Source organism: Limanda limanda, chromosome 7 (assembly GCF_963576545.1).
Source record: "Limanda limanda chromosome 7, fLimLim1.1, whole genome shotgun sequence".
NCBI lineage: Eukaryota > Metazoa > Chordata > Actinopteri > Pleuronectiformes > Pleuronectidae > Limanda > Limanda limanda.
The window spans coordinates 10,773,634-10,790,579 of NC_083642.1; the positions used below are offsets into that span (position 1 = coordinate 10,773,634).

The 16,946-nt window shown below is 41.6% G+C and overlaps 1 protein-coding gene across 2 annotated transcripts in view; it reads left to right on the plus strand.

The window, feature by feature from the left end:
- The window catches only part of slc2a4rg (SLC2A4 regulator), a 39,071-nt gene extending 23,618 nt beyond the window's left edge, over nt 1–15,453 (plus strand). The window contains exons 4-9 of one of the 2 annotated variants that reach the window (XM_061075500.1): nt 714–952; nt 3,872–3,972; nt 5,898–6,171; nt 7,109–7,249; nt 8,347–8,474; nt 9,305–15,453. In XM_061075500.1, coding sequence (XP_060931483.1) covers nt 714–952; nt 3,872–3,972; nt 5,898–6,171; nt 7,109–7,249; nt 8,347–8,474; nt 9,305–9,416 — 995 coding nt within the window. In that variant the 3' untranslated portion in view covers nt 9,417–15,453. The remainder of the gene's footprint in view (nt 1–713; nt 953–3,871; nt 3,973–5,897; nt 6,172–7,108; nt 7,250–8,346; nt 8,475–9,304) is intronic. The other variant, XM_061075501.1, reaches the window with a different exon arrangement.
- Nucleotides 15,454–16,946: the final 1,493 nt, after the last annotated feature.

Consider the following 16,946-nt stretch of genomic DNA (forward strand, 5'->3'; position numbering starts at 1 on the left):
AGCTGGCTTTGACTTCAAGTCCCAGGAACCTTTTTGCACAGACAACCACCACCATCAGTTAGCCATAAGGACTACCAGGCCCTGGTGGGCTGCTGCTTCAGTGGGCTGGTGGACCAAGTTTCAACCCCCACTTCAACCACATTTATAACACCACATTTTCATTGCATTAAGCCCTGAGTGCACTAATCCTACACAAGTGATCTATGCTACATATTCATTTGAGCTGGGATTGGTCTCCTTACATTAATATAGAATAGTTATGGTTTGGTATAACTTAATCCAATGGGGATTAGTATGTCAAAGTGTACGGTTGGATTTTTACCATGTTTTGCCACAGTGTAATTATTAAGCTATATAGATTTAGCATGATTGTATTTGTTGAGAAGCCAACATGTATAGAAAGGGTTTGTGGGCCAAGACTAGAAATAGTAGATTATAAACCTTGTAAGGGAAATTAAAGCTGTGTTTAGTTTAATCAGTTGAGCTCAGCTGAGCTTGATGAAAAATGTTGTGGCTGTGTTTACTATATGTAATATATGAAATATATTTGAATGTAAATATTAAACCTGCTGTCATAGCTCAGGGCTTCTCAGAGATTTTAATGTCCATTTCTGATTTGTTTGCCAGTTTGTATTTCAGGCCTTTTAAAGTAGGGCAGTAGAGCTTTTTTGCTGTTGATCTGAAGTTAAATGTGTGCTCTCTTTAACCTGCAGTCCCAGAGCCAGCCAGCAGGGCTTGGAAAGAGGTGCTATCAGCTAGCTACAGCAGTTCGACCAGCGGCAACTGGAGCTGGGATACCAGCGACCAATCGGTGCCCTCCACACCGTCCCCTCCTCTCTCCAACGATAACACCAAGAACTTCCTGCTCTCGTCCCAGGGTGATGATGTCAATGAGGATAACACAGAGAGCACGCACTTCATGTTTGAGGACCCCATACCTCGGAAGCGAAAGGTAAAGATGGGAGATGTGATGTGAAGTTCATGTCTTGTCCTATGTTACAGCTTGTAACAGTGAATTTCGTTTTGTAAATAGCTTCATATGTATATTCAGTGAATTTTTTTCCATATATTTATCATATCCCATGGGAAGCTCATCTCCCAAAAAAAAAGTCACTAGAACGTTCTGTGAATGCAACATAAGTAATGCAGTACTTTTCACTTACACGCTTATTCTTTGTGAGTATTGTCAGCAGTAAGGTATAAAGAAATGCAACACCTGTGTAATTGTCCAAGTGAAGTACAACTGGAATGGCCCCTCAGTAGAGCACAAACCTGCACCAAGGCCCAACAGACCCCTCATGAAACCACATTTATATTCACTAGATCAAGATTTTTATTTTTATTTTCAATGCCCACTCTCATGATTATCTGTTTTATTTTTTGAGAAATTTAAGAAAATGTTTAAATCTTTTTGACTGAATTGATGATTGAATAGAACCTTTCGAGTTGTGACAGATTGAGTCTTCCAATGTTATCTCTGTGCACTATTAGACTTTTGATCAATGTGGCTGCATTTTTCATTGTTTTGGTTAAAGATTTGACAGTGAAAGCTGAAAGACCTTTATTGTGTATTTTAGCTTAAAGCCTCCACAGTCGCTGTCACAGTCGCTGTCACAGTTTCTCTGTGGTTTTGCGGTTAGCATGGAAGCCCTAGATGTCGTTAACTCCATTTTTAACCCCACGTATGAACATGTGTCATAATGTGACAATACTCGTCCACAATTGCAGAGAAGTAACTCAGATTTGCTTCAGTCACTTTAATTAGCAGTAGAGCAGTTGTAGTAGCAGGGGCAGACTTTGCAAAGAAGCACCAGAAACATTGGGAACATGTAAGCACCATTCAGTTTTACAAGCCTCTGATGTACGGCTCGTCTCTCTCTCTGCTTGTGTGGGTGATGTATTATGTTCAATGTCGTTCAATCCTCCCCCTCTCTCTTTTTGACTGTAGCAACAGTCCAGAACATCAAAACGATTCACTGTAAAGAAGCTTTCTCTTTTCCTTTCAGCCCTTTCAGGGGGGAGAGGTGGGAAGGTTAAGTAAGAATGAAGGAGAGGAGGCAGGCGGGGGAGGGATGTTCTGCAGGAAGTATAAAAGGGTTCATGGGATGTATGAAAACGAGGACAGTCAGAGGAGAGAAGAATTGATGCTCAAGTTAGTAACGGGAGGTAAAATGAATCTCAATATTTCCCTCCAGCCATATGGTGACAGAGGAGATACTCATATACTGCACAGTTTGTGGGAGTTTGCAATACAGCCTCCCTGGAGAGGGGCAGCAGTGAAGATTATCGAGCCGCAGAATACATGAAACCACAAAGACTCCAAGGACGATGCTGCAGGAGACCAATGCTGTAGCATAGATAAGCAGACAGGAAATGAAGTAGTGGGATGACACTGGGAGGAATAGAGACACATGGGTTGTGTTGAAAAACAGCTCAAATGTGAGCGTACTCTCTCTCTTGTGTTGCGATGTAGCTGACACCAACACCAGAGGTCTCAAACTTCCCTGAGCAGATGCCCCTTGAATTGTAGACTGTTTGAATTTGTGCTGGCAGTGAGTTAAGAGGATTATTAAACACTGCAATCACCAGTCTTACTGTAACAGTGTTAAGATGCAAGAAAAACACTTAGGGAATTAAGTGATTTGTGATTGTTTGTGGGATTAACGTCGGACTTTTTCTGTGTAATTTGTATTAGGAAGGTTGTTTCAAACAGCGTGACAGAGCGCGGCCAGCTCCACTCAGCTAGTTTAACAGCATGCTGGTGTCACATTAAGTGAAAGGAAGTGATTTTCAATGAAAAATAGTTCAGATTAATAGTAGCGTATTCAAACAAACAGAGCCATTGATTAAAAGACCTGTTCACCCCCGACTTCTCTTGATCTATTTTCCTCTTTCTATCTCTCCTGCTCTCTTCCTCCCTCCCGTTCCTTGCCCTTCCTTCTCCGCAGGCTGTTGAAAGGTAATGAGAGTACACACCCACTGCCTTTCATTAGCAGTGATGCAGGTCCCTGCCTGCTCACGGGACAGCTGCCAGCCCCTGATATGAGGATACGAAAATGAATTGAAACAAGAACACCCACTCTCTCCATCTATCTTATTGCGACTTGCTTCTAATGCATGGAGGGTTATGCTTGTTCTTTGTGTGTGAAAGATTTCAGGAAGATCAGACAGGGCAAGCATTTCCGAATGATTCCCCTTATCGATCGGAGGTTAAAAAGAGGTCTCAGACGTGCTTGTGTGTCTGTGTTTACATGTATGTTGTAAACATTAAGGTGACACCCTCAGGCTGCATCTGACACCCATTTCTGGTACAACAGGTCTTCACCTCATCCCACAGCCTGCACAGACAGCAGCAGGAGGTCAAAACAGTGCGTTTAATTTGCTCATCATTCTGCCAGTGAACATGAAAGTACTGTGAGGTAGACAGAGGAAGGTGTCGTTTTATTGTCCCCTTTCTGTCCCTGTCTTTTTTTTTTTATCTGTCTCTCTTCCTCTTTCGCGCTTGTATGTGTCTGAACTTGTCACATATCTGGTTTCTATTTTTATAGACTTGCTGCTCTATTAGCTTTCTAATGAGGTGTAGTGTTTGGCCCCATGTAGAGTGGCACTCAATCCCCCACGAAGGCATTTCTATTCAGTTTGCCAGTCAGATCCACACAGAGGAACATGAGAACACACACTGCGTAAATCTCTGTTTCCCTTAGAATACCCGTCCGAGGAGGAAACCGATCTTAGTCTAAAGGAAGAAGAAACATTCAAATCCCAAGAGCAAAACCAAAGACAGATGTTGTCGCATAAATGCATAGATTGAGAAGTCGACATCAGTAACTGTCTAACGTATTTATTTGTTTGTTTGAATATTGTCCTGCAGAACTCCATGAAGGTGATGTTCAAGTGCTTGTGGAAGAACTGTGAAAAGGTCCTCAGCACTTCCTCAGGGATCCAGCGACACATCCGCACCGTCCACCTGGGGTGAGTAGCCCGTCATCAAGGGAAAATCAAACACACCCTTAGTGTGTCCTGGATATCAACTGTCCCATATGCAGGGATCTTATCTGTTTGCCATAAAGGTTCTAATTTTAGCCACAGTTGTTGTCTGAGCTAAACTCTTACTCACACAAACGCACACCTACACCCACGCGCCCAGGGAGTGTGATTGTGATATTGTGACTCATGAGCCACATTGATCATCTTAATTTTGTCATTATTTAAGTAATCCTACATCATATTCAGAATCAATGTGGACACTGATATACATTTTATAGAACTGCAGGCTTGTTTATTCCACTTTATTAAAGACATTCACTGTGAAGGTGTGAAGTGAAGTAATCCCTCCTCCAGAGCTTTAGAGTAACAGTGTCAAAGTGTGATGCAGATTGTGTGGTACGACAGGGAAAGGGACACACATCTGACTTGTCACAGCTTGGCTGCCGTCCAACTCGCTGTCTTCACACATGACGTGGGAGCCAGTGTGGTACCAATGAAAACACGTGCACATTTTTTCATATATGAAGTTACATTGTGAGGGTTTTATCAACACAGCTCTTGTTACAATTTCCTGCTTTTATCCAGCACTGCACTATAATAAATTATTAAATATGTCAACCTGTGAAATATGAAGCAGCAGTAACTGGGTTTGTATAGTTGTTATTGTAAGGATGTTTTTAAATGGATTGGAATTATGGTAATTTATGCTCACATATTAGTATATGCAGACAGAGAGAGAGACCTAGTGTCTTTCTGTGCATTAGTTAAACACTAAACAGTTTTTGAAGACTGCAGCATCCACTGAAATTACCCTCACAGTTGTTGTCATTTCATCAGCAGCCTGTTTGTGTGAGGAGCGCTGCAGCACACTGGCTTTACACTGCCCCCTGCTGTCAGGAAGACTAACTCCTTTCCAGCCTCTTCTGTTACATAACAGACAGCTGTGCTTCAGACAGCTGTGCCGCCATCAGTCAGCCACAGCATTAAAACCAGTAACCGGGTTTATTGTAGTGTTAATGTACTGTAATGATGGTAACTGGGTTTAATGTTGTGGCTGTGGTTTACAAAGTGGTCAGTAGTGCTTAAGTAAAACGGAACGTCTACACGGGCGTCTTTCTTGAGCACCATGATCCCATGACACCATTCAAAGTAAATCTTTTTGAAGAATCCATTCATTATGCTCTTCCTCTCTTTATGTTCACAGTTTATTATAAAATACACATGTAGTGTGCAAATTCTTTGGTATAATTATCAGTTGCTCTAGGCAAAGTTATTTATTTATGACAAAGTCAAGTTTTCTTTCTAAAATAAAAAACGAATTTAGAACCATTTTTCAAAGTGGATCCCAAACACTGAACTTATATTCAAGTCAACCATAAATAAATAGTAAACACCTGAAATATTGTAAAGTGGAATAAATATTCTTTAGTAATTTACAGAACGATTTCCTACTTAATATCCAGAGTAACGTCAGATGAAAATATTGGGCTAAAGGCAGTGGTAATATATCACAGACTTTAGTCATCAACCCGCCTCCTGCACAGAAAACAGTCTTTAGACTAATGTACCTCAGAGGAGCATCTATTTGAGATCATGGACCTGTGCCACCAAATTAATGAATCAGATAGAAGTGAAGGTAATTATTTCAGATACATACAGGAAAGTAAGTGCTTCTCATTTTCTGGTATTAATACTTAAGCGAATGCACCAATAAAAATTATGTGGTCACGCAATTAGCAATTAGCAAGTACAAGTACAAGAAGTACTAGTTTGAACCGGCCATGTGTTCCTTGACCCAAACTTCAAGAGGCCCCAGGTGGTTTATTATCACCTCTAAGATGGAATTTAAATTAAACCCTCTTAAATTTGGGGAGTCAAGATTTTCAGTTGTTGCTGTTTCTCCCCTTCAGGCGAACCTGCGACTCCGACTTCAGCGACGGAGAGGAGGACTTCTACTACTCAGAGATCGAGGTCAACATGGACAGCCTGACCGAGGGCCTGTCCAGCCTCACCCCCACCTCGCCCACCACGGCCGGTCCTCCGCCCGTCTTCCCGCCACCGCTCACTGATGTCCCTCACTCCGAACACATCAACATGTATGGTTTGCAGAGCCACGTCCCAACACTGCTCAGCCAATCAGCTCCCTCCACGCTCTGCCACATCCGCACTGACCACGCCTACCAGGTAATGCACCACCAGTCAGACACTTCATAGACACACACAAAACACGAAACATTAAGTAGTCCATACGTTACCTTGCAACACATTTTTTGAATTCATTGAATTAAAATTGTTGACATCAGTGCAGCAATAAAAGCAATAATCTTAGGTTTCAAATATTAACACAATTTTACATTAAGAATTAAGTCTAGAAATGTTTAAGCCTGGAAACTTGTAGTCATGTGGCTTAAATCTGCTGGAAACACTTCATGTGAAGTGCTGTGCAGGTCTGGTTGTCCGTGCCTTCTTCCTCTTCCTTTTGCTCGTTGTCTTCATTTTACTTTCTGCACTTCTAACAGTTACCAATTCATGTGTGTTGCTTACTTTTACAGCCTTGGAGGTAAACAAAATTGAAATGCTTTCAGCTTGAGGTAGAAATCTTTAAAATATTCAATATTGAATTCAGTCCTGCGCAGCGGTTCAAGGTTGTATTGAAGTTTTAGTTGCCATGACAACACCAAACGCATGTTAAAGTACGCTTACGTCAATGCATATGCAGTGCAACAGCTTCTCATGTTTCATTTTCTCCGGATTGCTTATACTCATGCTCCTCTATTCAACACTGATCACCGTGTTTTCTCTGCTATTCTTTATGTTGACATAGAAACTGTTTTGTGCTGTATTGTACAGAACCTGCCAGGATTCTTGAACTATTGTTGTCAAAGTTTAAAATTGTCAGTTTGTGCAAAATACAAAAGACAACTTTGATCTTGATTCATGATCAGTGTTGATATGAAAGCACGTTTTAGTTTAAAAAGTGGAGAAAATAATCGGTCCCGCGCTAATTATGTGATCTCTGTTTTCTGTACCCTCTTTCTGTCTGTTTCATTCTGCACGTTTCCTGTCCGTCCTTGTTTCTGTCACGTCCTCTCCTGGCTGTGGTGGGGTGACCATGTTCCAGGCCACTGCTCCAGTGAATATCCCAGTGGGTCCCGAGCTGGCAGGGTTAGACAGTGGTAATGGGACCCGGCCTGGAACTGGGATTGGGAATGGCATCAGTGTGTCGTGGCAGTCCCCTCCTGTCATTTTCAAAGGCACCCCGGTGAGTGAGGCTCTGTCTCACGCCTTTTTATCTGAATCTTAACTACGCTCCCGCTGTTTCTCCACTTGTGGCTATTTAAGCTGTTTGTCGCTCTAGTTTTTTCACCCCGTGCTTGACTGAACCATCATCTTTTTGTATAGAGCAGCATCATTCTGTCTGAACATTGCAGAATTCATCCAAAGATGCTATTTACGGTCATTTAAATAAATCTGAAGTGCATGCAAGGTTATGCCACATTTGAATCGTTGATACTTGATGTGCTGTTTCAGTGTTATGCATATAAGAAGAGAAATTCAAAAACAAAATGCATATGTGTCAAAAACAAGCTTTAAATATTGCATCGTAAAATCCTCCGTGTCTTTTGCAAACCATTGAGTGCGGCACGTCCATGAATCGGAGTCTCAGCTCCAGCACTCCACAGGAGACACTACGAGGTCCTGAGGGATGTTGGAGGCACAAACTGTATCTTAAAAGCACATCAGACGTACTCAGGCACAGAACTGTTTAAAGATTTACGATCCAATAAAAGGATCTTAAAATCAATAATAAAACTTAAGGGCCTCCTCCGCTGCAGGGACAGAAGAACCTGTGTAATACCAGCTTCTCTGGTTGTAGATAAAGACATACAGATGAATTTAAGATGAAATGATGTTGAATGGTGGAAACAGGAAGGTGAGTAAGATTGAGCCGCCAGTTAGTGATTATGGTGCGTGTAACGAATGCTCTTCATCTGATAAACACAGAAAAACAGACATTTTTAAGTCATATTAATCAAAACCACAGCAATGCATGTAACTGCGTATGTTACTTGTCTGTCTGTTGCTTTTTGACGTTGCACAGCACAGAGCGCCACAGTTATTGTTACTAAAGCTATCTGTGTTCTCTGTGCCTGGTTTTCATGTCGGTTACAATGATAATGACCGTAACAAGTATAATATCATATAAATGCTTGTTGCTGGAGCAGAGACGGTTCATAAAACAGGAAACTGTTTCACTGTAAAATATGAAAAATTACTTGAGAAACATACTCTGAAAAACTTTAGTGACAGTTTCTGAATACTGGGTGCGGCCCTCATGGTGTCTCCTCTCTCTTGCAGGGGCCTGTGACCCACGTCCGAACTGTCAGCATCGGTGAAAAGCGGCAGCCGGCAGCCAACACACACACCACTGTTATTAAGAACCCTGCTTTGGTAACGCCACCAGCTAAGTCGATACCAGGAACCAGGTATGTAGCAGCTGTTTACTCACAAACTCAGTCTATCATATGTTTTGCATTTGATTATGTGCAATGTCCCCATACATAATTTGTATGAATACAAATGAGTAAGAAGATGATGATTGCAAGGACAAAGTGATTCAACAAAATAAGTTGATAGACTAAACTAAGCTCCGTAGATTCATGAACAACGTGTGAATTCAGTCTGCAGACACACAACATACAGTTACACAATAACATGTTAGTGTAGTTTTAAAAGCTTTGACGGACAAACCATGACATTTTGTCTGAAGTCCCCACATCATCCTTTGAGCTCAATATTAACTTGTCTTGCATTCAAAGTTCTGCAGACAGGAGACCATCTTGGATCCAGTTTCCCTCTGCACTCTCATATAATCCAAAATAACACCACATTTCAGACTCAGTCCTCGTAGGCTAACTTTAGGATTTAACGTGAGCTTTTTTAAAGTGCAGCCAGCAGAAGCGATTTTAATTATAATTCAAATCTAAATCACGCTGTGGGGAATTTGACTGTGAACCTGAAGCTGTTTTATCCCTTCCTCAGTAGGAGGTCCAGAGTTTTTCATCTCACATGATTCTAGTCTGATTCTAGTTTACATTATTATAAATTATCCTGAATCTTTCTATAGAAAAATTATATAAATTCATTCTCAGTTATAATTAATTGTTGATGGGAAATGCACCTCTATGCAAAGGGATACATTTAGGTCCCACCGAGCACATTGTACATATGTGCATGTTTTTGGTTTTATTTGCCTGTGTGGGTGCCTGGATGTCTGTGTGCATGTCCTTATGCTGTCACATCTGCTGTTACCAAGGAAACCCCGTGGGGAGGCAAAGAAGTGCCGAAAGGTGTACGGCATGGAGAAGAGAGACATGTGGTGCACAGCCTGTCGCTGGAAAAAAGCCTGTCAGAGATTCACCGACTAATCCAGTCCCCTTCCCAACCTCTGTGAGATGAGCTCTTCCTCACTGGGAGCGATGGCGAGGTGGACTCTTCCACTGAGGAGACGAGGGGAGATCTCTTCACGACGGAGCTCTCGGCGCTGCTTCCTCCAGCCCAGCCGGGGCTTCGCCTTCTCTTTCTCTTTCCGTTTCCAAACACAAAGAGAAAATAAAACCGGTGGGTTAATAAAAAAAAAGAAAAAAACGGCAAGAAAAAAGAACTTTATGTAGGTTTGGAGACTTTTTCTAAGACTGAGATATTTTCACTCTGATGATGAATAATAAGAAAAAAAAACGACTTTTTAATTGGATTTTGAAATGTCTGATTTGATTTTTGTTTATCACATTTTTTCTCAACTCAAGGCAATGTGTAAAGACTTCAGATACGCTTTTTGGTATACTCTGTTGTTCGTTACAGGAGCATCATGTAAGCTACTGTTTGTCGGCTGGATCGTGACTCTTTTCGGAGGTTTAAGGGTTAACCAGATTTGCTTGGTAAGACCTCTGTAGCATTTTGTTTCTCATTATCACTGTTTAAGGGACTTCAAACCTACCAAAGGCAAGACGCCGGTTCACTTACAACCCACAGCGTAGGTGTGAGCTCGATACCAAATCTAACATCACTGTCTCCTGCAGTCGTACTGTGTATCGACTGCATGTTATTTCAATATCTTACCCACCAATTAAATTCAGTACAGCCAGCGACACGTCTATGAATTTAGCAAAAAAAGTGCACAAAAAACTCACACCAAGTGGTACAGAGTTTCCCCTTGACTTTCCAAAAAATATTTTCTAGAGATGTACACAATCCATGAAATATATGTCCCTCTCTCCTTTACTATAATTTTGCCCTAGAGATATGCTCCTTGAAGAAATGAGTCATCTTTTGGAGTATCACTGTAACCGCAGCAGAGAGAGCGGATATCTATTTCGTATTATAGAGTTTATTTTCGGCGATGAGTTCTTGAAGCAACGAGCAGTTGCACTGTGCAATCAGCAGGATTACAGCATTTAATATTGTATTTCTTTCTTTGTGGTTGTCATTTGCTGACAATTGATGTTCTCAAAGAGATTGTTTACCACGGTGAATGATACATGAATGATAACTGCCCTTTGAAACTAACTTATAGTCTGACTGGTGTAAATTGTATATGTAGGTAAATAACATAGAGATTGTAAACCAACAATCACTACCTGATAATAAGTCAGGCCCTCTAAATCATTTGTTACAGTTTTCAACGGAGAGGTTACGCAATCGGTAGTAGTTTGAAAAATGCTAATTAACCAGCATTGAGACATTTGTAGATTCCCCAAGTTAACTTCATAGGAATCAAGACTTTCCCTGTAGTAGATGTTTAATCTTTTTTAAATGGTCTTTTACTCTGGTCTCAGACATTTGAAAGAAAAAAAGTAAGAATCTGTGAACGACTGTAGACTGATTCAATTGGAAGTAAGTGTAGCAAAAGTTTTAAAATGTTGTACCAAAGTGGAGTCTTACTTTTTTAGAATAGGTCTCAAATATTAAATAGTAGCGGCCCACGTTTTCCAACTTTAGATAAAATACAGGCAGATTTGTAGTTTGTTAAAAATGTAAATTTTTTTAATATATCCCTTTCCATTGGCCATTCTTAGAAAATGTCATCCTTTAAATTTAATCCCCAATTTGTTTGTTGCTTTAAATCTGTATCAGCTGGATATATATATAAGATATAAAACATTAAAACAAAGAAAAAATGCAAAGACAGCAGTCATCTTACAATTTGAGATATTTGTAAAAGACGTTCAGAGTTTTTTCTGCAAAAGTCAAATACTGTGACATGAGTCAACTACTCGTTACCAAACTCAAAATGTGCACCTGCAGGCTGAAACGCATTTGTAATTGACCTGATGACATTTATAGACATGATAATAATGATAATGATGAAAGTAGAAGGCAGAGCCCCACATCAGTAGCCAAATTTAAAGGTTCAGTGTGTAGAATCTAGTGACATCTAGTGGTGAAAGTTGCATGTTGCAGCTGAACACCCGTCAGCTCACCATCCCGTTCCAAGCATGAGAGAGAACCAGTGGCAGCCTTTGGTTTTCACAGAAAACTCAAAAAGATGTTTAGTTTGTCCAGTTTGGACTAATGTAAAAAACATGGCAGCCTCCGTAGAGAGGACCCGCTCTGATGTAAATATAGAGTATTTAAATATAAAGGGCTCAAGGAATATTTTATATTAAATTTCTGCCAATAGACCCCTTTCACCTTAATCTTACACACTGAACTTTTAGAGTAAATCCCTGAACTTTCTCATGTTTCCCCTCATTAGTTGTGGACGATCTTCCGAGTCGCACTTTAGATTTAAATAAGTTTGTTTCTTATAGCCCATACACTAAAGCCAATTTATATATTTATGTAGCCCCTAAATCTCAAATTTGCCTCAAACTATTGAACCTTCATCAGGCGTGTTACTGATCTGGAGGCAGAGTCCTGACAGTAGATGTATATTTTTGAGGAGATTCGCTCTCTCGCTGTGTGTCAGCAGCGTTTTGAATGTAGAATCCGTGTCCCCTCCTCTCTGAGTGCTCCTGACACTGACCTTACCTAGTCACCATGGCAACGTCTGACACACACACACATGCAGAGAAACAAAGAGTGCCTGTCCTTCCCTGTTTAAAGCAGGACAACTTTGAGCGTACTTAGAATCAGTGCGGCCTCACACATCTGTCGCCATAGAAACACCTGCACTGTCCTCTGCCGCCACAGGGTCACTGGTGCTGTCGGCTGATGCCACCTGGTCGTAGCTGACCAGTTAGGATTTCTCTGGAAAGGCGAGAAGCAGATGGCTGATTGTTCACTTCCAGCTCGAGGTCAATAAGCAGAAAAGAAAAAACACGAAGCACACATTCGATCGCTCTGGCTGTAACAGTACTTAATTAATATGTCCTTCAGTTCCTGTTGTGAATCCACCGTGATGTTTTTAAAAATTACCAATCCTGCCTGTAAAGTGTTTATTCCAGGGGTGTCCCAGATAAGCTAGGCCCCCCCTCCCCCCTCTCTCTCTCTCTCTCTCGGGAGGCCTCTTCCGGTCAGAAACTTCACAAAGTGCCAATGAAAAGAACATTAAAAAGGAAAAAATGTATACTGACCTAATGAAATTGCACTATGTTGCTCTGCGCAAAGACATGTTTTTATACATGGACATTTTATATACTTACATTTTTGAAGTTTATTTTCGAGGGGGGTTGGGAGGGGGGTGTCGTCACTGCCCGATGGAGTGAAATGGGGTATCAGGGAACGGGGGTCTCTGTACCTTCGGGTGGCCCCCCCATTATCAGCTCGACAGATGATGTCTTGCTCTCTGTGTCGGATTTTATCGCACTAAACATCGTGGTGCTGGCAGCCGTGGAGGTGCGGTACTGGGAAGTACAGTGTGGTACTTGGGTCACTTTGCCTTTCCTTGGAGGAGTGCCAAGGGCCGAGAGCAGCACCTGCCTTGTCTCAGTGATGGGAAAACACCGGTCTCATTCGGTAGCTACACATTATCGTCCTGGTAACAGATGCTTAACAGCGTTTTATCGCCTGGAGTTTCTTTCATATAACACACACACACACTTTCTATCCATAAAGCTCCTCTTTGTGCTTCCTTTACTTAAACAAAAAAAAACAAAAGACAAAAAAACAGGTTCAAGCTTCTTTACATTTTACTGAGCTGAGGTAGTTACTATTATTAGTGCTGGATATCACTTTTAATTCTGTTATCTCCAGTTTGGTCAAATATCAAGTGTCAAACGCAGCCCATCAGCTCCCTCTCCATCCTCAGTGTAAGCACTTTTAGATTCCACCAGCAGGGTCAGAGGTCGGTGCTGATGCCAGCACTGAACAGGCCTGTGAGCACGTGATCCGCTGACAGGCTCCTGCGCTGGTTGGCTCCGCTCCACCGCTTTTTTTTAGATGCACTAAACTGGCCAGTTGCGATTGAGGCCCAGGCTGCATCGTTAAGAGCTCGGCTGGGCTGGGACGGGTGGGGGAGGGCGGGTCATCGTGGCCAGAGAGAACTCTGGGTACAAGGGACAACAGATCCGTTATTGGTGGATTTCTGCAAAACAGATCAACAATTAAACAGTTTCCCGTAGAAAGCGAGAGGTGGAGATTAAAGCTGAGGTCACGGGCGTGCAGGGGAACTGGAGATTGACGGGGGGGGGAATCAGACGCGAGACGATATTGATGGATTTTGCTGTTTCAGGGCTATCTTGTACATATGCAACAAAAGAGAACCGTGAGGCTTTTTTTTCATATATTGTTGTTTTCTTTTTCTTGTTGTATCTTGTTATATGAAAAGGAAACTTTTTTTTTCTTTTTTTTTACAGTGCAGTTGCTCAGAATATTTTTCTTTCATTTTTTTTTTTTTAAAGAGTCGATTGAGAAGCTATAGTGAACATAACACGTAATGATTCAATGTATATTGTAGCTTAGAGGCAAAGGGGAGAAAAACAAAAAACCTGTTGAATGTAAAAACCCACAAAAAGAAAAGTCTTTTTTTGTCGTTCTATTTGTTGGCTTGTTGTGTACTGCCTGTAGAGAACCAGTAGCGCGTCCAGATTTTTTAGCCTCCGAACCTTTAACACCCACAGACAGCTGTCGCCACACTGCTAGATCATAACACAACCATGCAGTATTGCTTTACTATCTTACTTTGTGCAATCGTGTGCTTTATAATGGAACAAGAACTAACTTGAGCTTTTTTCTCTGGTGACATCCGGGCGACTCGCTCACACTGTTGCTGTTTCGTCTTTTTTTGTTGATGTTATTGTTGATGTTGTTGTCTTTTCTCCCTGCCATTTAGAATTTGTTTTGGAATGTGTGGTTATCGTGGATGTTGTTTGTGGTTGTGACGTTAAGGTGTTGATAGGCAGGATAACCTTCGCCCTTATTTTGGGGGGGGTCATGATAAAAACGTTTTTTTAACCTGGCGGGAACCTGTATCCTGCCCTGCACATTCCAACAGACGGCACGCTTTTAGTGTTTTCCACTTGTTTCCTACTCGACATATCCTTCCCATTTCCTTACTCACTACAGTGATTCTTCTTTAATCACCTTGTCCTTTTCCATTTCCTGTTCGTGTGCTCTCCAGCTTTACTGTGGTCCCACCTAAGCCTTTACCCAGTATATTAAGCTAAACTAAACCCTTGAAATGTGCATAAAAAAAAAAGCCTTCGTATTTTCCAAATATGTCACAAAAGTTTGTGTGCTGCTTTCTTGTCAGTTTTCATTTGTGTGTAAACCAGCAGCAGCAAAGCCAATAGATCTCCTTCCAAATCAAATGTAATGCATTGCAATGGCAGCTCCACTCATTTTTCCGGCTTCTTCTACTGTGCTCGTATCGTTTGTCCACAGGCTTTTACACTCTGTCTGTCACATCACGTTTTCCCTGTCGTGTTTTTACTGAGCCTTAAACTGGCTGGGGTGAAAACTGACTTTATTTTTTTTAATTTTTGTTTTGCTTTGTTCCTGTTTTTCTTATTGATTGATTGATGATTGATTGATTGTCTGAGTTGAGTTTGAGGTTGTTTTGCATGTCTAGCATCGCTCATTTCTTTCCTGTTTTGTTTTTGTGTTAGGAGAAAGAACACTGAAGGGTTTTTATGTGTTAGATGTCCCCCCCCCCCTTCAGGAACTGATGACCCAGGGCTGATGTAGCTCGTTTCCCTCTCAATGCAAACACACTCGCCGCTGACCACATGTGCAGGGCGGCGCATTTTGAAGGGAAACGTGAGATTAGCCTCGGGTCGTCACTGGAGGGGCGAGATTCCTCCTGCGTGTGGGCTCCGCCTCTGGTCTTCAACAGCACCCCCCCCCCCCCCCTCCCACGCACGGAGGAAGCACTTTCTGAGGAGTGGTGCACTCAAAGAGTATTTGTGTGAATGTCAAGCCCGTGACTAGTGCTTGAAAAGATGGATGACCATGTATGATGCTGATAATGTGATCAATGTGATATAATGTGACAGAAAGAAAATAAATCTGAATGGAAGAAAAGAAGGCTGGTGTCCCATTCATTTTTTTTTTTATTTAATATGTAGATGAGTCACTTCAGGAGATTAGTTTATGATAAAATTTGACGTGCGGTGATGGAAGCTAATGTTGACTGGGTTCATCCCTGTATCTTCTTTGTTTGACTTGTCTATTCTGACCCCTTGTGGACAGCGGTTGCTAATGACAACACACAAAAAGGCACAGCACACAGTCGGTCACTTCTTTACAGCAGCAATTTCAAAATTTATTGAGACTGATTGGTTTTTGCAAATAATACTCAAGCTAATTCTTCCACTAAACATGAAGTTAGAAAGAGGCTTGCCCGCCCCAACATCAAAACAGGAGGCTCATGGTAAAAACGTTTTTGTGATCAGTACTATCAACCGAAAAATATCTGCACAAGAGCACTTAAATCTGCCCGAAACAAAACGGGTGTAAAAACAGGACAGGCTTTTTTTTTTTGTTGTTGATTATTTAACACATTTTGTTACAAACACAGGTTTATGATAATCATCAATATAAAGTCAGTATCATATTGAACAATATTCCCAATGAAAATAAACAAACCTCAAGCTGCAAGGGCAAACTTTTACAAATTAAACACCCTCTGAAACTCGAGGGGGAAAATAAATAATATATAATAGTAATATAAATTCATATATATGAAGGTATACACACATCACTCTTAGTAGAAGAACAAAATCTAAAGTAAAAAGCGCCAAATTTTGAAATATAGTATAATATAGATATACCCATATCTATGGCTTCATGATTTTGCACATGTGAATCAAGCTGTACAGGCTAAATGAGGATTGCAATTTGTACACGTCTAAGAATACCCATATTCATCTGCAGCAGAGCAAACAGTTCCAGTTTTGCATCGTGTGGAATGAGACGGTTGTGTGCAGATGCCGAAGACGTCGCTTTGGTATGACAAAAATGAACACAGGCATGCAGTTAAGACCACGGAATCAGGGCACAGAAGGTCATCAACACGCGGCGGGAAGGAGAAATCGTAGGCGCCCATCATGATTTGTCTCGTCGAAAGTTATCATCCTCTAATATGATCAGTCACATCTCGGTTAATCTCTCTCCGTCGACACAGGTGGTCACGGAGCAAGCACTCTCACAACAAGCACACACGGGTGGAATGTCATTGAGGCACATATTTGAGGGGCTGATGGCAGACGTTTTCCTGAAGTAAAACCCGGTATGAGGAAGAAGACATACGGTACAGGTTGTGAGAAGAGCGCAGGAACAGGGGTGGGGGGGTGGGAGGGTCAGGGGGGGGGGGGTCACACACATACATCCAGACGTCTCCCGGTGGCCACGACAGAACCACGGGAGACAGAGATTGGTCGCTGATCACGGGCTCCTTCCACACCCAACATTAACATTCGTAGAAATCCTACCCCATTGTCTTTCTTCTATTGTCGCCTCGGAAAAAAGTACTACGTAAAATGGGTCCAACACAAAAACAAAAACACACAAAAAAATAT